The 21,687-nt window shown below is 37.0% G+C and overlaps 1 protein-coding gene across 3 annotated transcripts; it reads right to left on the bottom strand.

The window, feature by feature from the left end:
* Positions 1-584: 584 nt before the first annotated feature.
* On the bottom strand, positions 585-21,443 carry wdr36 (WD repeat domain 36). Of its 3 annotated transcripts, none has more exons than XM_007231394.4 (23): positions 21,130-21,443; positions 19,921-19,948; positions 19,259-19,359; positions 18,649-18,766; positions 18,389-18,521; positions 17,657-17,711; positions 17,436-17,568; positions 16,907-17,082; positions 16,494-16,614; positions 15,021-15,086; positions 14,751-14,834; positions 14,473-14,627; positions 14,241-14,355; positions 13,565-13,730; positions 12,438-12,546; positions 9,808-9,887; positions 9,293-9,400; positions 8,323-8,420; positions 7,799-7,941; positions 7,595-7,711; positions 7,394-7,475; positions 4,748-4,935; positions 585-839 (listed from the first exon to the last, which is right to left on the bottom strand). In XM_007231394.4, the coding sequence occupies exons 1-23, from the start codon at positions 21,283-21,285 to the stop codon at positions 690-692; spliced, it is 2,682 nt and encodes an 893-aa protein (XP_007231456.3). In that variant the 5' UTR covers positions 21,286-21,443; the 3' UTR covers positions 585-689. The 3 variants fall into 3 exon arrangements, with proteins under 3 accessions (XP_007231456.3, XP_007231457.3, XP_022523567.2); XM_007231395.4 differs by having other exon boundaries at positions 4,748-4,929; XM_022667846.2 differs by lacking the exon at positions 9,293-9,400.
* Positions 21,444-21,687: the final 244 nt, after the last annotated feature.

The following is a 21,687-nucleotide window of genomic DNA, read 5'->3' as shown; positions in this document are numbered from 1 at the left end:
AAAATTAAGGAAGCAGAGTCTGGAGGAAGAGTGGAGAAACACACAGTCCAAGCTGCTTGAGGTCTAGTGTAAAGTTTCCACAATAAGTGATGGTTTGGAGAGACATGTCATCTGCTGGTGTTGATCCACTGTGTTATATATAAGTCCAAAGTCAGTGCAGTGTTTTCCCAAAAAATCTTACAGCACTTCATGCTTCCCTCTGCTGATTTCATGTTCTTGCAGGACTTGGCACACTTCCCATTCTGTCAAAAGTACCAACTGGTCTTTTATAATATTCTGATTTTCTGAGACAGTGCAGTGCCTGTAATCCATAATAATCAACAATAAAAGAAATAAACGCTTAAAATAGATCACTCTGTGTGATCTGGAGATGAAAATACAGTTTAGAGGAAAAAATGAGTTGAAACATTGAAACATGTAGGAATGGGCGGAGTTACACATCGCACTTCAACAAGCCAGCAGAGATGAATGCTAGATATAAAAACAAAATGTGTTAGGGTGTACCTCACTCTCAGTAATGCCTTAAAAGCAGTTCTTAAATAAGTAAATAAGAAAATAAAGAGTTCCCCTTTAAATATGACACCTTTGGTTGTACTTTGTATTTTTTAATACATCGTGGGCACTTGGAAATTTCTTCACATATATATATAAAAAAATAAAAAATAAGACAGTAAATTAAGAACGGTCCTCTACAGCAAAGCACTCTTAATGTAGGAGAGGAGACACATGCTCTGATTCAGGAGGCTCTGCATGGAGATCCAGGTCTCCTCCAACTGTTCTAGTATTCTCTCTGCCTCCTCCATTAGTATAGGTTGTTCTGCTATTAACTGCAGGTGCAGCTGAAAAAACAAAACAAAACAAAACGAGTACAAGAGTTAAAACCCACAAGATATTTAAATACATTCATGTAAATCCACACATATCATTGTCATGCAAATATTGACTTCAGATTTAAACTAATGCTAAAAAGAACCTTCTTCTTGTATTTAATGTCTTACCCCCGCCCAGACCATTGACAGTATATATTAACTGGACCAAGCAATCCCGCTGATTTCAACGGAGCCAGGTGAGGCCAATCGTGCCACTTCCTGATCGGCTTCTCGTGGGGCGTTAACCGGGAAAGTGAGAGATTGCGCAGGCACCAGCATGACGCGAATCTTCCATGTGCCGTGCAAACAACCGTACTGTTTATAGGAGCTGCACAGAACTATTTACTCCACAGTGAGAAAAGCTCCATTCCGTCCCAGAATGGGGCTTTTATTGAACAAACAGCAGATAAAAACTAGAATTACTGATGTCTAATATTAGTCCACGGATTTACTGAAGAATATTCATAGTTTTTCTATATAACAAGCATTTAGAAACTCAGTAATAAGAATAATAAATATGTACCGTATTTTTCGGGCTATAAGGCGCACTTAAAATACTTATTTTTTCCCAAAAATCGTCATTGCGCCTTATAATGCAGTGCGCCTTGTGTATGGATTTTGCTTGTGTTTACTGACCTCGATTTTATGTGGTACACGGCGCTCTGTTGTGCAGAATTCCTCACCCACGCCAGAAAAAGATCCCCCTCTTGGGCTAGCGCGCGGTTACCTTTGACTGCCGTACTGCCTCTCGGCTGTGGCTCAGGGTAGCTAGTTTCCACTGTAGCTCCGTGGCCAGAACAAGGTGCCGGTAAACTTTCCTTTCCACCCGTTCTGGGGTAATAGCACAAACTGTTTCTTTTTAGCGCCCACTTCTAAGTAAAGTTAACCTCTTAACACGCGCTGGCCCACCGGCGGGCCAGAAATATTTAATATTTCATAACTGGCTGTGTTTCTGAATAGTTATGAACAGTTACAGGTTCAATATAGGCATCCAATATACCATTTTAAAGCTTAGAATCTCTGCTTTTGAGCTATTTAGCCTATTTAGCGGAATATCCTTTCAGAAAATAAACATTTAGGGCGAAATATGCCTTGGTTATGATTTTAATAATTCATAACTCTCATATTTGCATTTATCGTTCGTCCATATTTCATCGAATGCGGTCATGTCATACACCATTCGAACCGTCTGGCTCTCCGGATTCCAGAACTGTGCTTTTACTGTAGGATGTATGTTTCATGAATTAGAGCTGCGTCAGAGCGCATGTTTCCAGTAATAAAAGGCTCTCCGGTCACTGCCGCCACCCCCAGAACACACACCCGAGCTCAGCCACAGGTCCTACCTTCAAAACGCGTCCAGACTAAAGAGAATCCATCAATCCAGTCTCCTGTAATCCACAGTTATATCCAAACAGCGCTGGAAATCACTTCATCCAGAAATGAAACTTATCCAATCTTTATAAAACCGTTTTATTCACCGAATTCGGCACAACACGCTATTACAGTCAGAAGCCTCGCGGAGTAATACGTACTTGCTGTGCTTCAACATAATATTATGGTCTGTCGGAGCGTTGCGGCTACCGTTGTCAGGAGCGTCGCAGAGTAATACGTACTTGCTGTGCTTCAACATAATATTATGGTCTGTCGGAGCGTTGCGGCTACCGTTGTCAGGAGCGTCGCGGAGTAATACATACTTGCTGTGCTTCAACATAATATTATGGTCTGTCGGAGCGTTGCGGCTACCGTTGTCAGGAGCGTCGCGGAGTAATATGTACTTGCTGTGCTTCAACATAATATTTTGGTCTGTCGGAGCTTGCGGCTAAGTTTAATTTAGTGCGCCTTATAATCCAGTGCGCCTTGTGTATGGACTAACACTAAAAATAGACCGTTCACTCATCGTGCGCCTTATAACACGGTGCGCCTTATAGTCCGAAAAATACGGTAATATAAATTACAGGTATATCTATACATTATAATTCTCATAGTCTATCTTACTTCTATTTACTACTATCTTACTATCTACAATGTATTATAACTGATAGTAGTAGTATTATATTTGCATAATAAGAGGTTACTTTGACCCTGCTCTAATTCAATCAGCTCTGTACTTTTAAATTAAGAGGAGCAACTTCTCCAAACATTACAGCACGGTATTTTGGGTCGCTGTCTTTTTACGTCATCGTTAGCATAGTTGTATAAAAATGTTATTTTCTAAAGATATGAACAGATTATTAATCTTATGGATCAAATGGCAGAAAATCCGTTCTTTGTAAAAAAGAACATGGGTCGTGTCATAATCGAAAACGGCTTGGAAATACATTTATTATTGGTTTAAAGACACCCCGAAATGAATGGAAGTGAATGGATAGCTTTGCTCAAATGGTCCTCTCATCCCTCAGCAGCACACTTCCGGTGGCACGTTTTGGAAGGGAAAAGCTGGGGGCCTGGCCCAGACAGCTCTGACCAATAAGCACATTTTGGTGGGTTTGTCTTTGTCTTGTAAAGCTATAGGTGTGAAAATGCCTCAAAACACACGGGCTTATTTACAGACCAGTGGACTTGAACTGCTTGTCTTGTAAAAGAATAGTATATAACATACGGTAGGAAAGCACTGGTACAGGAGTTATGGGCCAGACTGGATTTTGTCACAAAACTATGCATATATCTACCTTTTATTTGCTCTTATAGATAATACGTATATATATTTTTTTGTTTCTTTGTGTGTGTGTGTGTGTATATATATATATATATATATATATATATATATATATATATATATATATATATATATATATTTAAAGTACTTGCGCGTATTTTATTTGTTACATGTAAGTGCTTGTATGCATGCTTGATTTTATGCAATGTACCTTCTGTCTATGGCTGTGTTGTTAAGCACTTTGAGTTTTCAAGAAAGGCGCTATATAAATAAAATATTATTATTATAGAGTATACATATATAGCTCTGGGGAAAAAAATTAAGACCACTTTAAAAAAAAAAAAAATAAATAAAAAAAAAAAAAAAAAAGATGAGTTTCTTTGACTTTACCAAATTTGAAAACCTCTGGAATATAATCAAGAGGAAGATCGATGATCAAAAGCCATCGAACCAAGCTGAACTGCTTGATTTTTTGCATCAGCAGTGGCATAAAGTTATCCAAAAGCAGTGTGTATGACTGGTGGAGGAGAACATGCCAAGATGCATGAAAACTGTAATTAAAAATCAGGGTTATTCCGCCAAATATTGATTTCTGAACTCTTAAAACTTTTTGAATATGAACTTGTTTTCTTTACATTGTTTGAGGTCTGAAAACTCTGAAATGCTCTAAATGACCATATTTTTATTTGGAATTTGGGAGGAATTCTGTTCGTAGTTTATAGAATAAAAATAAAAAGATAATTTCACCCAAACAAATACCTATAAATAGCAAAATCAGAGAAACTGATTCAGAAACTGAAGAGGTCTCTTAATTTTTCCAGAGCTGTATCTGTACATGGTCACAACCCAGATAACATACCCATGTGGGGCCGGTTCTTGGAGGCCTACTGGAAACCAGAACTCTTGGTCCTATGGGCTCTATGTTGACCCCACATATGGATGCCCACAAGAGTCTTATTAAAGGGGAGGGCTTAAATTTGAGTCCCATCTGGGTTGTACACTGAACATGAGGCCTTGATGGGACCTATATGAGATTACAGTGGGCCATATAGCCTATAGAGCCCATTGTTACATTTTTGCTCTACTGAAGAACAACATCAGTCAAATCAAAATATATGCAAATGTAAGGCTAATATTCAGTGATATGACTTTATTATCATAATGTATCCCTACTGTACACTATTAAATCTCTTTGAACAAGACAGAGAGAATAAGGGCTGACCTTGAGGAAGAGCGCTAGGTAGGCCTGAGCCAAGTCAAAGTCTTTCTTCAGATGCAGCATGGTGCCAATCATCTTGAGGAAGCTCTGCATGACACGAATATCTCCGCCCATGTCCGGTGCCAGGCTTCGCAGCTCTGTGTCAATAGCAGACGGGCCCAACTCCTTCAGGAACTGCACTGCACCTTCATCTAGAACACATGGTTCAAGCAGAACATACCATTAAACATAATATCATACACTGTGTTTTAGGAATACCCTTATTACACATTTTTAACAATTACAATCATGTGCATGTAACGCACCAAAATGAATGATTATTTGTAAAACTTTGTCACCGTTTTCAAAAATTGTTAACATTTTTGTCTTGTTTTTAACAGAAAACAATTAAAATTTTAAGGACCACTTAACCTATTTATTATCCCAGAAGATAAACCAGTACATCACAATACATTTACCTCAGCAGTGCTACTTGTGTTATAGTACATTCACTTCAGCAGTGCTGAAGTATGCTGGTCACACAATTACCTCAATAGTGCAATTTTAGGCATTAACTCTACTGAGGTAAATTCCATCTACTAAATGTACCTCAGCAGTGCTGCTATAGTCATACCATATTTTTACCACTTCTTATCATATTTTTTTTGCACTATAAGGTGCACTTAAAATCCTTTAATTTACACCTGCTAAATTTAGAAGAAAAACATGGCGACACCACTGTTCCTACTATTAGTTACTAGTGTCATATAAAATAGGCCTTACAATCCGGTGCACCTTATGTATAAAAACAGACATTCATTGATAGTGCGCTTTATAATCCTATGCCCCTTATAGTGTGAAAAATACAGTACCTCAGTATAGTTTTTCTAAGTGCTATCCAAATCATATATGTACCTACCTCAGCAGTGCCGTCATATTATATTAGTGAAATAAACAAAAAGAAAACAGTCGTCTGGTAAAGTGACAAATGCTACTATCTTCAAACAAATCCAGTGTAAAAGCATGATTAATGATGCTGAATGCTTTATTTGGCTTTTGTGAGTACAGCTTAAAAATGAACCTAAACCTGGCATTTAATTGCTCTTTATGACTGCTCTCTACCTCACACCCAGGGCTGGGGAGAAGAAGGCTGGTGTGTGGGCCTGTTGCTGCTGCTGCTAAAAAAAAACCCCTAACATTAGAGGAAACACGGCAGTATGACTTAAAGTAAATCAGTTGGCATTCTGTAAAAAACAAATGTTCAATCATGTTTACTTATTTGGCCAAACACTATAAATTCTTTGCGTTATGTCTTCATTAAGATAACATTTAAAAATAGCGTGCAGTAAATTCAGTAAATTCCCACTCACACAGAGGTGCATTGGAACTCTTTGTTTCTTTACTGGGTAACTTGCATGAAGACATTGCCAGTGCCACCTACAGGATGATTGATGTAAAAACAGCTTTACGTTTAACAACTACATAACACTTTGTTTGCTATTTTTAGACTAATACAGGTTTTTTTCTCAATTTAAAAATCAAATGTAATGCTTTTTAAGACATTAAGACCTCAATAAATATAATTTAAGGCCCAAAAATGTAGTCATAACTTCTTAAGTAGAAAATAATACATAGTGTTGAGAATTAAAACTTTCCCATTTGTTATTGATTTGGTATCAATGCCAAACATGTTAGCAAGTTAGCTATCTCACCGCTAACCCTAGTTTTCTCCCGTCACGTAGTTAACTCTCTGCTAACGTTAGTATGTTAGCTAGCTTGCCGCTATTGTTAACTCAGCTAACCTTAGTTCTCTCCCCTGTAATGTTCGCTAGCTCTCCGCTAATGTTAGCTAGCTCTACACTAACCTTAGTACTCTCCCCATAAACGTTAGCTAGCTCACAGCTAATGTTAGCTAGCTCTACGCTAACCCTAGTTCTCTCCTCAGTAACATAAGCTAGCTCTCTGCTAATGTTAGCTAGCTCTACCCTAACCTTAGTTCTCTCCATAGTAACGTTAGCCAACTTTCCATTGATGTTAACTCCGCTAACCTTAGTTGTCTTCCCTGTAACATTAGCTAACTCTCTGCTAATGTTAGCTAGCTTTTTGCCTACCTTAGTTCTCTCCTCAGTAACGTTAGCTAGCTCTCTGCTAATGTTAGCTAGCTCTACGCTAACCGTAGTTCTCTCCCCTGTAACGTTAGCTAGCTCTCTGCTAATGTTAGCTAGCTCTACGCTAACCTTAGTTCTCTCCCCTGTAACGTAAGCTAGCTCTCCGCTAATGTTATCTAGCTCTACGCTAACCTTAGTTCTCTAACCTGTAACGTTAGCTAGCTCTCTGCTAATGTTATCTAGCTCTACGCTAACCTTAGTTCTCTCATCAGTAACGTTAGCTAGCTCTCCATTAAAGATAACTTTACTAACCTTAGTTCTCTCTCCAGAAACGTTAGCTTTCGGCTAATGTTAGCTAGCTCTCTGCTAACCTTAGTTTTCTACCCAGTAACTCGCCGCTAATGTATGTCCCACCGGCATTAAACGCACCATCTGAAAATTTTATATCTACACTAAATTTACAGTAACTTTAGAACAATTTAAGACTTTTTAAGGACACGCGGGAACCCTGCTAATAATTTTGGTTTCCAAATATAGTTAATATGAAATTCTTGAGCCTTACAGAGATTAGTCTCTAGTGCTCCTTCAAGCTGGAGATAGAAACTTGACTTCTGTGCCAGCATTCCCAGATTCACCACCTTGGACTGTAAAGAAAAAGGAAACAGTTTCATTCAGTTAATGATGGAGAATGATGACCTACAGCTCTTCAAATGTTTCTAACATACAGAACAAACCAACAGCAGACTAACAGCAGTGTATTTACCTGTTCTTCTGAAGGGGTTTCGACTTGGCCGAACTGAGGCACAAGTCCTGGAATGGTTGGGATGAAGAAGGGGGCTGCCTTAGGTACTTTAGGGGGCTCCTTTGGTTTGTTCCTTTTCTGTTATAAGAAAGTTTGCATTAGTTATTGTGACAGTAAATATAATATAATTTTTCCATTCACCAATAATCACTAGAGAGCACACACCTTGATTATGTCCAGGTTTAGGAGATTTTTCCAGCGTGACTCGGGTAGTAAAGACAGTGTGATAAGCTGTTCGTCCAGCTGTGCTGGAGACACATACTCCGCCATCTCCAAGCTCTCAACATCTGTATCCACCTCTTCATCATCTGCTCAAACATGCCACAAACACATATCTCAGCATAGGGCTCATTCTTTAATTGCAGGAACATTTAATGTCTTCCACATTTTTTTTTTTATTCTTTATAATTTTATTTGTTCTATTAAATCGATTTTGCCTGTTGTATATTTTAGGCAAAATTGATACACAACATTTTAACTAAATAACTCACAACACACCAATTTTGCTATTTCCTGATTTATACATTCACATTCATTATACATCAAATAATTAAGTATTTTTATCAATTTGGACAGACTCTTAACATTCCTAAAATTATTTGCATAAACATATATTATGTATGTTCTGGTCAACTTGGTTACCTTGGTTATAAAAGTGTGTGTGTGTGTACATATAAAGTCATGCTTGCCTTTGCTTGGGCAGGTGCCAGGCAGCATCACCACTGAAGGTTCATAGTCTGCAGGTAGAGGGCACAAAGACACCAAACTACACAGTGTGTTGTTGGACCTAAAAAACAGAGACCAGAACAACACTCAAATATAACAGCACTAGCCACACATTACCACACACTCATTAACACAAACGAAAAAATCTTACATACATTTAAAAATAATAATTATTAACGAAATTAATTTTTTTTTTTAAGCCACCGATGCTTACATGTACGTGTGTTATTTTGTCATTAGTTCAAGAAATTAAATGAAATAAAAATCTAAACAAGATGTCAGGACTTCATAAATTTCATATTATTTCATATCAATTTCAGATTTATACTGCATTGACAGAGATTTAGAACTATACTGTTATGAATTTTGGCCAGACCATCAAAAGACACTTCTGTCGGAGACACTGAATTCTCTGTCAATTCCCATCTGTCTTACCCAGCTACAAATATACAAACTGACATACAGCTCTGGAAAAAAATAAGAGAGAACAGGTTCTCTGATTTAGCAATTTATAGGTATATGTATGAGTAAAATCAACATTGTTGTTTTATTCTATAGAAATGGCTGAAACGAAACGAAAAAGATGCAGAGCTTTCAGAAAACAAGTTCATATTTAAAACGTTTTTCAGAAAGAGTTCAGAAATCAATATTTGGTGGAATAACCCTGGTTTTTAAATCACAGTTTTCATGCATCTTGGCATGTTCTCCTTAACCAGTCTTACACACTGCTTTTGGATAACTTTAAGCCAATCCTGGTGCAAAAATTCAAGGAGTTCAGTTTGGTTTGATGGCTTGTGATCATCCATCTTCCTCTCGATTACATTCCAGATGTTTTTAATTTGGTAAAATCAAAGAAACTAATTTTTAGTGGTCTCTTATTATTTCCAGGGCTGTATATTGCTGATGAAGTGACCAACTATGAAGATCTCTTACCATAAATAAATACCCAGACAGTCAACATGGGAGGAGGCAAGGAAGTTCCCCGTGGGAGAGAAACTGATGCTGACGGCTGCGGAGTCTACCAGGAAACAGTTGACCAAACTGTGCAGACGAGACAGAGAGAGTGCGTGACGGGAAAAACGTGCTCACCGCAAGACCGGAGAGGGAATTTAATAGCCAGAGAACACTCCACAGACAAAGATAAACTTATAGGTGTCACAAGATAAGCTTTATCTCTTAAAACGGTTTCACTAGTTGCTTTCAGTCAAAAACATGCTGGGATGACTCGACAAAAGGTCATCGCTGAAAATCTTGCAGAGTAAATAATTCAGAAAGTGAAACGAAGTCCAAAGCCAGAATGGTCTTCCCCTCTATCAGAGGCTGGAGGAGTAGGCAGTCATAAGGTCACCCACTAGCTCGAGACGTGAGTATCATTGCTCAGCTCCAAGGAAGTGACCAAAGCAAAAGAAAAAAAAAATAAACGTTCTTCTATTTGAAGAAGGCTTTACCTGCCGGAGGGAAGGTCCCATGTTCTGATAGTGCAGTCCATAGAGGCCACTATTAACCACCGTCCATCAGGGCTAAAGGTCTGCAAAAATTTACGAAAAACATTAAAAGTCCCTGTGAAAATACTTTCATAGATTTAGTAGACTTTGATCAACTTTAAATTCCCCTTTTAACCCCTTAAAAGGCCAGGATTTTTGTTAATGTTCTGCCTGACATTACACCACTAAATCTTAGAGGATTTATGTTGAACCATTACATAAAAAACTTTTATGATTGATAAGGAACATTACTGAAAGTCATAATTGTTATTGTATTAGAAAATGTATCAAAATAGTCAAGTAAATCTGCAACTGTCAAAATATAATGAAGAAAATCATAAAAATGGCTACTTCCTGAATTTCATTTTAAAATGAATACAAATCCTGAATAAAAAACAAACAGTTCATGTCCTCCAAACCTTAGTTCACATCTTTACATCTATTTTCAAACATGCAGAATTTGGGTTGATTCCTGTTACTGATCTGGAATTATTAATTGTAGTAGAGAGAAAACCGGCAGCTTCTCCAAGTGTCCTGTAGAAGATTTTAAAGTCCTCAAATGTTCAGAGTGTAAATAATTTATTTTACTGCAGAGAAGAAGATTTTTGTATCACCTACACCTGTAGCCTGTATACGGAACAAGGCATGTTAATAGTTTGCAATATTTTGCAAAGATACATACAGTGCTGTGGGAAAGTTTTAGGCACTTGTTAAAATTGTAAAATTAGAATGAGAAATCACCTCCTTCATCTGAGTATGAATGATGTATATTTGGTTCATAAGCCACTACTAATATTAGAATAAATGTTAATAGCCGAAACAGTGGCATTACATCACTAATCGCTCATTAAAACTTCTCCAAAGCAGAACTCACAGGAGTCTGAGAGTAGTATTTATAGCAATCATCATCATATCAACACCTGGTTTGGTAAATCAGAGCGTAATGATGTTATATCACAGTGAGCTGTTGGGCTGCTGACTGCGGACATTCAGGCAAAATCTTAAACAAAGCTCAAAAGCTCTCCTCTACTTTCCTCATAGCAAAAAAATGTTAAATCATTTTTACTGCATTTCTGTTCATCTGCATCTGTTCTAAACGTATCTGGTGTATTTACAAGCCGAAACGCCTTTATTACTGAAATACAAGTGCACAAAACCCCCTGCTGGGTAGAGTAGGTGCACAAGTGCACGTCCATGTACAGCTTATCAAAATCTCAGCTTTTTAGGTGGGTGTACTCTGAGATTTCTGAGTTTCTGAGCAAACAACGTGTGCAGTCAAAAAAGAATTCAGATTTCTCATCATTTCAGTTCCCTCTTAGTGATTAATCAGAGCAACTATGAAAACTGACTAAAAAGCGTAGTAAAGAAAATCAAACTCTGAAATAGTTATTTTTGTTATGTTCTTTTACATATGCAAGTACATGCAGCAACACTAAGACGAGTTCTCTTCAACAGGGTTTTCTTCACTAACTTCCTGTAGCTGTCTAAATCAGATTAAAACCCCAACACTGGACCCCTCCTGACCTGATCACAAACCCTGATAAGTGCTGAGAGCCCTCTGAGCTTTAAGTGTGGCTTGGCTTGACAAGAATTTTGCTACCTGGCACTCTTCATTTGGCCGTTATTTAATTTTGCACTATCCATTTTTACAGAATTTTACTACCTGGAACGCATGTTTGCTGTGCTGCTTGTGGTCTTCAAAAAGCACACAGAAGATCCATCCCTTTCAAGAGTTCATTCAAGGTTTAGGACTGAGCTTATATGTTTTACTTTAATTTATTTTGAAATGTATTGTGCATTTTAGTATTGATACTGATTTCTGGATTTATCAAATACATTATAACACAAACTTATCTTTGAACTGCAGTCTATTCACACTAGCATATAAATATTACTTAGTGACTGTGTAGTGCAGCTTGTGCTAAATGTCAAATGTAAACCAAAATATTTTATGGTCACTTGTGGTATTAAAAGGCTTAATGATATAAACCAGAAGTGGCTGTATGTCATGGCAGTAATGCAACCTTCTTGTATATCCAAGGGGCGAGGGATGTTAATCTACTAAGATTTCTCTCCTGAAAACGGTTTATTTGGGGGAGTAAAGAGCTTTAGTTTATTACAGTAAGCTTAGATTCACAATATTTTTCTGTAAAGTTTCTCCAGCAGACTGGAGAAGACTGGGTGCAGCAGCATTAGCTTTAGCTGCTAACCGCAGCGCTAGCGGGATGTAAATTCTGCCTGACAGCCCTAGACTGAGGAAGCTTGAGTGATCTGGTAACAAAAGGCGCAATCAGCTAACTGTTTGTCCCACGTAGCTTGTTTTAACACGGTAAACACGCAGACTACAGTCCGATATACTCACCTCAGAACAGCGAAAGAGCTAGCTCTGTGGTTAGCGGCTAATGCTAATGCTGCAGCACCCAGCCTTAGAGCTTGAGAAACTTCACTGAAAATTCACCCTTATAATGCTGTGCTTCAGTGGAGTGGCTTTACTGCTCCTTAATAACTGACTGGTAAAATTCATACATAAGGAAAATTAACAGATTTAAGAAGCATCTTATAGTCTGAAAAATACAATACTGTTAAATCCTCACCATATCATTAACCTGTCCCCGCTGGCCACAGAACCGCCGTACAGTCCTCCTTGTTTCCATGTCCAAGATACTAATGGTGAAGTCGTCCAGAGCAATAGCCAGCATCCCACTGTAAAACATAGAGAAAGACAATGTTCCTGTTACAGAGACATAATATCTAAGAACTGTATTGCAACATTGATCAGTCATATGCTTTAAATGATTACAATACATTTTATTGTGTTGTCCTAATGGTCACTTGCTATTCAATCACTTACTAGTGTTTAGGAAAAAATGTGGATATAGTACCAGTCAAAATTCAATTCAATTATTCAATGTTTTTATTTATTTCTTTATTTAATACATTTTCTACATTGCAGATTAATATTAGGACAACAAAATCATTAGGGGGCATATGGAATTACGTAGCAAACCGTTAAAAAGGGTTTGTCCTCCCCAATCCCTTAAACTAAACCTGATAAACTGAGATGGTGATTTTAGGTGGTTTGGGATGAGCTGGAGCTTCACAGCATGAAGGAAAAGCAGCAACTATTGTTCAGTACCTCCAGAAATAAAACGACCGGAAACTAAAGTCACGCTGTATATACACAAAATCTGTCCAGAGAGGAATTTTATTTATTTATTTAATATTTTTTCATTATAGCTCACGGGCCAGATGTTTCATGCTTGAGGGCCACATCTGGCCCATGGGCTGCCTATTCCTGACCCTTGATGTAAAAAATCATAAAAAGAAAGAAAACATATTGAATGAAAAGAGGTGTGTCCATTGACTGGTCCTTTTGACTGGTACTGTAATACATTTTAATAAAGCCGTCAGGTGTGCTGGGATATGAAGATGTATTTTTACATTAACAAAGAACTTTATTAGGAACACCTGTGCACCTGTACGGTCAGTGTAATTATCTAAATCATCAAGCCATGTGGAAGTATAGCAGTTCATAAAACCATGCAGATGCTGTACAGCAACTTCAGATAATGTGATTCTGATCACGGCAGGATTGTTGGTGTTGGACAGTATTTCTAGAACTCCTGATCTCTAGTGATTTTACTCAGAATGATGTAATAAAGAGGAAAAAACTGAGATCTGCAGTATCAGATGAAAATATGTTGATCATCTCATGTCTGACCTGTCTCTGTGTAACAGTGTGGAGGCAGGAGATGAGGGCAGGCTGTCTGTGTGTAAAAGCTCTTTGGATTTGAACTTCCAGATCTTCAGCAGTCGGTCGGCTCCAGCGCTGACCACAAGCTCGTTGAGTCCGTCAACAGCTACACCTCTCACTGGCCCAGAGTGTGCTGTAAAAAACATGTGACACCAGAAACTCCTATGAAACACTCTTTCAGGCTGATAGGGACACTTAATCAGTATTTTATAAAGTGACAGAAATTCCTGGATCATATGCGTTTAGACTCAGTAAAGCCTGCTTCGTAGCGAGCACCTGTCCAAATAATCAAATTGCATCCATTAAGGTAGTAGCAATATATATGCACCCCCTTTTTTTTTTCTTTCCCTTTTTTTTGAAGACAGTTTTTTGTTGTTCATCTTTGTTATTGTAATTGTTATACTTTTATTATTTATACAGTAACTTTCTTTTCCTTATTTTCATTCTCTGATATTTACTACACTTTTTGTACTAATTCTGTAAGCAGGCTCGGTAAACTGTACAGATTGTTAGTTATAAAACGTTAAATAAAATGATCAAAAAAAAAAAAAAAAAGATAGCACTTTTTTAAGCTTTCCTTAAATGTATCTGCATGTACTGTACCGGAATTGTAAAGTACAATTCCTTGTTTAGATAAACTCACCGCTGTCTTTTCCAAATTGTCCTCTGTGAAAGCCTGACTGTATGTTGTATGCGTCAATGTGTCCTGAGGACAGCGCAACCACCGCAAAGTTGCCACAGGAACTGATGTCTACAGCCTGAAAAAGCAAGGAATAACATTTAGGACTTAATAAATGTGTAGTACAGTGTGGCAAACTAAAAAAAAAAACAATTGCATTTTATAATCATGGCTTTATATAATCACACAGACTGACCGTAGCATGAACGTTGAGGGCACGGTTCTTGTTAAAACGCTCTGGTTCCAGTTTGTGAGCTCCCATGGATCCTTTCTGATAGTTCCAGGTGGTGGTGACGAGAAAACCTTGGTGACAAGCTACTATGCCATCCCAGTCACTCTGACGAGCGCTCTCTATGTAGGGTCACACAGAACATTTGTAAATAATAATAAAAAAAGGATAAAACAGTTTTTTGTTCAAAATACTACTTATACGTACAAAAAACATATGATTAGAAGTAGAACACAAAAGAATACCTGACGCAAACGTAGTGATTGGTGGGAGTTTCGCTGTGTCGTACAGCACACTCTTCTTTTTGGACTTGGCTTTGTTTAGAGATCCTATGGAAAGGATTTGCATGTTAAAGTAACTAAGGATTTATGTATGTTATTAGTAACATAATTATGGCTGCGCACTAATAAATGAAACAAATTACAATAAATATATTTCTTAAAAAAAAAAAAAAAAAAAAGCAATTCTAAATCTGCTTTTCTGTCGGCTGTATCGTCCAGTAAAGAAACTCTTACCTCGTCCCAAGCTCTTATTAAACCTCTCGTGAACAGTAGAAAAGGACTGCAGGGTACCATCCTGCCCTGAAAAAGAATACATATAAATCTTATTATTCAAAAAGTTGTTATCCTCACACTGAGTCATTCTGAAAAGTGTATATATATATATATATATATATATATATATATATATATATATATATATATCACAGGGTAAGTTACATATAAAAAACGTCATTAGCACAGGTATAGATTTTAGTGTTGAAAATACTTCTGTAGAAGCTTTTTACTCAAGTAAGTGAAAGTGAAAAGTACTATTTTCAAAACTACTTAAAATCATAAAAGTAATACTAAAGTAAGGGGGGAAAAAAGCCATTAAGTACAAAAGCTTAGGCTGCTCCACAGGGTCCTCTAGTGCACCCCCCCTCCTCCCAAAACATATTTTTCTAAAAGATAAAAGCATAATGACTATAATGTTATATTAAAATTTTAATAAAAAAATGTGGGATGCACAAGGCTCCTTGTTTTAGCTGCATTTATACCCATTCAAAATTTACATATTTTAGTAGAATGTAAATATATTCAAGAAGCATAGTTGGACTGGAGATTGTCTGGAGTTCTCTTGAGTCTCTGCATGGATCATCTTCATACTAGACTACAAATGTCTGCTATTTATCTGGATAAGGGGTTTTATTGAATGATGAGAAACTGGAATAATTGTAAAAAGTAGAAACAAGTCATCTTAAAAAGTATTACAATAAACAAACAAACAAAAAAAGAATTCTACTCAAACTTTCTACTTAAGTAACTTCATGAGCTCTGAAAAGGTGAGGTTAATAAACCTCCTGTAATCTAGTTTCTAGGTTCTAGTGGTCTTTACTTCTAGAAGAAATCTTCAGTGATTTAAAAATGAAAATTCTGGTGAATTCCAGTTAACTCTGATCATTAAACACTGTGCTGTGTAAGTACTGATTTCAACAACACTGTAAATTCAGGTCATTTTTATAAATAAAGTCAAGCTAAAAACATTGCTTATAATCAATTGTGCCCAGGCTTAACAATCAAATCTCGGCTGTTGCTTGACCATTTACCGATATGGTGTTGCACAAAATTATTAATTTTACAAACAAACAATCTTATATTTACATCTTTTTATGTTTATATATGTTTTTATGATATTTATATTTATGATATAATTTTCAACTACATAGTTTCAAAGCTATTATAGAAGAAAATCAGAATGTGACAAAAAAAAAACGCAAAGCTTGCTCAAACTTCATTGCTCTTTGACTCTCTTTTTCACATTTCAATAACATCAACACCCAATATTTCTGGGCTGGCTGAATACGATGTCAGTGATTGATGTGTCCATCAAAATTCTTATGGCAACAGTCCAAACCCCTCTTCAAATATGAAAATAAAATTAAACAAATAGATCATATCCACTTTACGTTAGTTTGAAACCAGAAAGTACGAAGTATAAAGACATACCAGCACTTAAAATGTGTTGCCCACTCAGGTCGTAGTGCTGGACCTTGGTGGGCGGTGCACTGTGTCCCATTCGAAATCTCAGTAAACGTCCTTCCCCTCCCGGAGTGTCAAAAATCCATACCTACAACAAACAGCACAACCATTATACTTCAGTATAGAAATATAGTTTAATAAATATATGAAAACAAAAAACCTGAGCCAAACAAATGAAAGTAGGCTAGTAGTAAATCTCCTGCACAAACTGTTACCATATTAAAAATAATCTATGTATAAAATTATTTCAATTATGTTTATTACTATATTATTTGCTTTAATAAATGTTTATTTTAATAAAAAAAGAGAAAATGCATACTTGAATTAGAGTCTTAACATAATTAGAAACAGATACAAAGAAGAAATAAAACATTTCTAACCCGAATGGCGTTGTCGGCTCCGTTGCTGATTAGGAGCGGTTCACTGTGCAGAAAAGTGAGGCCAGCAATAGCTGTGGTGTGTGCATCTCTCATCTGACCCATCAGCTTCTTTTCTTCCAAATCCCACAATCCTATGTGGCCAACAGGACTTCCAGCAGCCATTACTGGATGACCATCTACACAGCAGATCAAACAAGAGCAGAACAGGTTAAATAATAATACACTCCCTTAAATAAAGTTTTTATTCAATATGTTTGTATATTACTTTTTGTGTACTTTTTGTGTGTTTTTGTGCGTCAACATCTTAATTCTGAGTTTTAAATTAGTGCGGCACACTTACACACTTAAAGTGGCACTAACCCCCCTGATTTTATCTGACTTCACCCTTACCTCAAATTTAAAAATGCAAAAAAATTAAGTTTGAGAGGGGCACTGGGTGATGTATGGGTTTAGGGGCGGAGCAGGGGGAGAACTGATTGGCTCTACCTCTGTAGAAAGAGTCAAGTTTTGTAACGTTTGTAACTTTTACCTGTTCGGAATGATAAGGCAGTGATGGGACCCCAGTCTTGTTGAAACTTCATCAATGTTTCATTGAATTTGATGTTGTGTATGATGATCTGTCCAGAAGCCAAACCTATTCCAACCACATCCACAGCTGGAGTCTAGTTTATTAAGACGAAAAAAAGAGTTAATCAAACATTTCAAGAGCTGCAAAAAAAAAGGGGTTCAGACTGAAGTAAAAACACTCACCTGCTGAAGAACAGTAACTGCACATGCCCATCCAGGAAAAGTGAAGAGAAGTTTACTGAGGAAACAAGAGTGTGTATGTTTTTAACAACTGTTTGCATTGAATAGTAAGCAATGATGGATGCACTGATTGTTCGACAATCAGAATTATTCAGACAAAAATAACAAAAAAATCACAACATACTGTACACTATAAGGTGCACCTAAAATCCTTTAATTTAACACTAAATGCTAACTCTTTGGCCGTTCAGAGGTGAGTATTATCCGCCTGTAGTCTGCTGCTAACCTCTGCTAGCACTGCTGGAGCAGTATTAGCATTAGCAGCTAGCCGTGCTAAACGCTAGTTCTTTTAGCGGTCAGAGGGGAGTATTATCGGACTGTAGTCTGTGTGTTTTCCGTGGTAAACACAAGCTACACTGGACTAACCGCTAGCTAATATCCCACTGGCTTACCGAAACACTCAGGTTTTCTCTGTGTAGCACTGTCAGGCTTCATTTACCCGCTAATTTAGCCACTAATGCTAATGCTGCTACACCCATCCTTATAATGCGATTTATAGTGCAAAAAATTTGATAATTTAAATTGAATAATGACAAATTCTCCAACAGAGGATATTTTTAGGCGTCAGCAGCATGGTTTCACTTTGTTTGATTTCTGAGCATCGATAGTTTTAAGTAACTAAAAACAATTCATACAATTCATAATAATGTGCTCAAGCTTTGAACTACATCTTACTTTGACTTGACATTCCATAACTGAAGACTTCCTTGACTGCTTCCAAACAGAATTTTATTCAGGTAGGTGCTCGGATGCATGACAGCACTAACTTCAAATGATGCTTTATCAAATGAAATTTGCAGGTACGTATCTGTTAAAAATAAAAAACATTAATAAAATAGTTTTATTAAATTTTTCTGTAAAATGCTTGATTATTAAATATCTATAGCCAATAAACGAAAGCGACAACACGTTCATTACAAAGCAAAAATATCAACCTTCTGACTCCACGTCCCAGATGATGACAACACTTTCCTTGTCCACTGAAATGAGATGATCTCCAAACGGCAGCAGTAAGTGAACATCAGCCTGGTGGCCTTTATAGGTGTGGACAACCTGTACAGTTCAATTTATATAAAGATTAATAAAGGTTTATATATGTGCAAAAAAGTAATGGGACAACAGTCGTAAACTATATTTAAACATCAGTAAAAGTTGTGAGGTAGTGTCTTGGCTAATGTGCTCATGACAAGGGGGTGTGAATTATTGGAGTTTAAGGAAAGCCTATTGGTGAGTGTCAGATGAATGGGACAATCTGTCGAGAGGGTATTTAAGAAAACCGTGCGTACACATATACCGCAGGTCAGTGAAGTGTTCTTTAGCTTCCAATAGATATGTAAAAATTCTTGGGACACGATACTAGTTCTTGTCCCTTGGCATGCTATTGTAATTGCAATCAAATTGTAATACAAATATATAACATAATATAAAACTTATGGTGTTTATATTACAAATTCTAATTTAAACTATATTCTAAAACCTGACCTCTTAATCAGTGAACAAAGTTACTTTTTTTTCTACTCAGTTACAGTTTTATCTATACTGTACCTCTCTGTTCTTTGCAAAAGCTGAGATAACTTTTCCATATGCAGCATAGACAAGCATTCGGTCAGCAGCGAGGCATGAAATGTCTTCAGAGAGGGCATTGCCTGCATAACAAATGACAGGAGTTATGTGAGGGCAATATGTCAAACATTTACCTACATGAAATTCTAAGCAATTTTCTCTAAATACATTACATTTCAATTGGCAAAAAACAGCAAAACAGGTTTTATTAAATAATAGGTGTCATCGTAATTTAAATTATAATGTTTTTTTTTTTAATGGTGTAATTGCATTTCTAAGGTGCAATGCTATAAAAATATATTAGTCTCTGAATGACAAGACAAAAAATAGCACAATTATTTCCTGCCCAATTATTTTTTTGTCCACATTACAGTTATCATGACAATCCTAACAATGAAACCATTTTTTCTGATGTATTCTGAAACACTCAGATTATATTATATCTATTTATGTTACCATAGATATCAACACTATGCTCAAAAATATGTATGCTAATGTAATTTATCACAACAATGAGAACATATTGGAATATCCTTCAATTCCAATAGCTTTAACTGAAATGCAAAAATACAGTTGATGAACAAAACAAACAAAAATATGATCTGCTTAAAAAAAAATAAAAGAAATTAATCCGTATTACTTACTAACAGATACGATTCCAAGCTTCTTTACCTGCAGAAACAGACATGCTGAAATGTCACATTCAGATTTATTCAATGCTAATCTGGGGATGTAAACAAAACTAGATATATAAGTATTAGAAACATGACAAATACAACATTTCAAAGAAACATTTCATTTCCTTATACACACTGGCCTACTACTGGCCACTTTAACATCCTCTACACTTCACTGCTCACTTGATCAGCTCCACTGGGCATATAGGAGCACTTTGTAGTTCATTAATTACAGACAGTAGTCCTGTATCTTTTTCTCTGCATACTTCATTATTATCATTCTTTTACCCTGTATTCCTCAATGAACCACACAGAAGAGACCACCACAGAGCTGCCATTATTTGGGTGGTGTGTATTTCCCTAATCACTCCTAGGGTGATGTTGATCAGCACAAGGCGTCTGTTAGCTGATGTATCAGAACCGAGTCAATGCTGCATCAGCAACAGTTTGAAAAGAGGCAGTGGTTGACTTCATGTTTCGGAGGAGGCTTGTGCTAGTCTTCACCCTCCTGATGTTGTGGCATCACTAAAGATGAAGGATATACAGCTGACTGGCAGATGAATGGGTGAGGGGACAATTGGCCAGATAAACTGGGAGACATGGAAAAAAATTATATAATTAAAATATAAGATTTATATATTTATATATCAAATAATTATATTACAATGATATTTTTATATTTATATTTTGACTCCACCGTTATTTTCATTTCTTAAAGGTGGCAAATGTATCCAGCTCATCCAAAATCACCATCTCAGTTAATCAGGGTTAGATCAGGGGATTGTGGAGAAAAAAAACTTAATTTTTGTTTACTACATAACCCCATACAAGTCTGTTCATTGTTTTGATGTGTTTAATATTAACATACAGTGTATTATTTGATAAAATACGTTAAATAAAGAAATAAGAAGGTGCCCAAATCTAAATATTGTAACTAAGTTACATACCCTCTCATACTATGTTTATAGTTCAGCTATATAGCTACAGTCACAGTGGCAGCACGTTTGGATGGGGGTAGCACGTTTTGAACAGGTAGCACAATTCGACACAACACCGGGTCCTTAGCTAGACTTACTTAAACGTGTGAGATACAAACAAGCAACACATATAGAAGTTATTTCAGGTAAAATCCCACACAATACCCTGGACTAGGCCCTGATTTCCTCGCGGACTTACATTATAGGTGTGGAAGCACTGTCCCACCGCTGTCACCACATAGAACTCCCGGTGCTTCTTATGGAAACGGACCACGTGCGGCAGATGGCTGGAGTACAGTCCGAGCGCCCGGAACCCGCTGAATATCGAGCTGCCCTTTTCCCTCGACACCGACATGCTGACCGCCTACCTGCGCCCAGGCGGGTCTGTACAGAGAGAGAGCCGCTCAGCGCCGAGTTTAACCAGTCTTCTGCACTTATTTAATCCACAGCTCAGCTGTAGCTCCCTCCACACTCACTCACAGACACTCACTGCAGCACCCGCTAAATCCGTCCGGCCTCAGCTTCCCCTGTAAACAGTTCCTACCCTGTGCAGATCACAGCTCTACACCAGCTATGGGCAACAACTATAAAATACACGTTTTTAATTAATTATATATTTATTATTATTTATTATTATAAGTCATTTGAAATACTTATTCAGGATTCAGACGGTTTCACGGCATATGTAGTTTCTGGGGTTTTTTTTTTGTTTTTTTTGCAAAACTTGGCTTTTATACAGGTTTTATAAGGCTTTGAA

Source organism: Astyanax mexicanus, chromosome 1 (assembly GCF_023375975.1).
Source record: "Astyanax mexicanus isolate ESR-SI-001 chromosome 1, AstMex3_surface, whole genome shotgun sequence".
NCBI lineage: Eukaryota > Metazoa > Chordata > Actinopteri > Characiformes > Acestrorhamphidae > Astyanax > Astyanax mexicanus.
The sequence above is the reverse complement of the archived record's forward strand: the minus strand, read 5'-3'. Positions and strand labels throughout refer to the sequence as shown.

What these genes read in the sequence shown, in the direction of transcription:
- wdr36 (XM_007231394.4), bottom strand. Translation starts at nt 21,285, where the DNA reads ATGTCGGTGTCGAGGGAAAAGGGCAGCTCGATATTCAGCGGGTTCCGG. An exon ending in GCTTGGAATCGTATCTGTTA is followed by an intron (nt 19,360 to 19,920) that starts GTAAGTAATACG and finishes TTTGTTATGCAG; the next exon opens with GCAATGCCCTCTCTGAAGAC. An exon ending in AAACCCCTTCAGAAGAACAG is followed by an intron (nt 7,476 to 7,594) that starts GTAAATACACTG and finishes TTTTCTTTACAG; the next exon opens with TCCAAGGTGGTGAATCTGGG.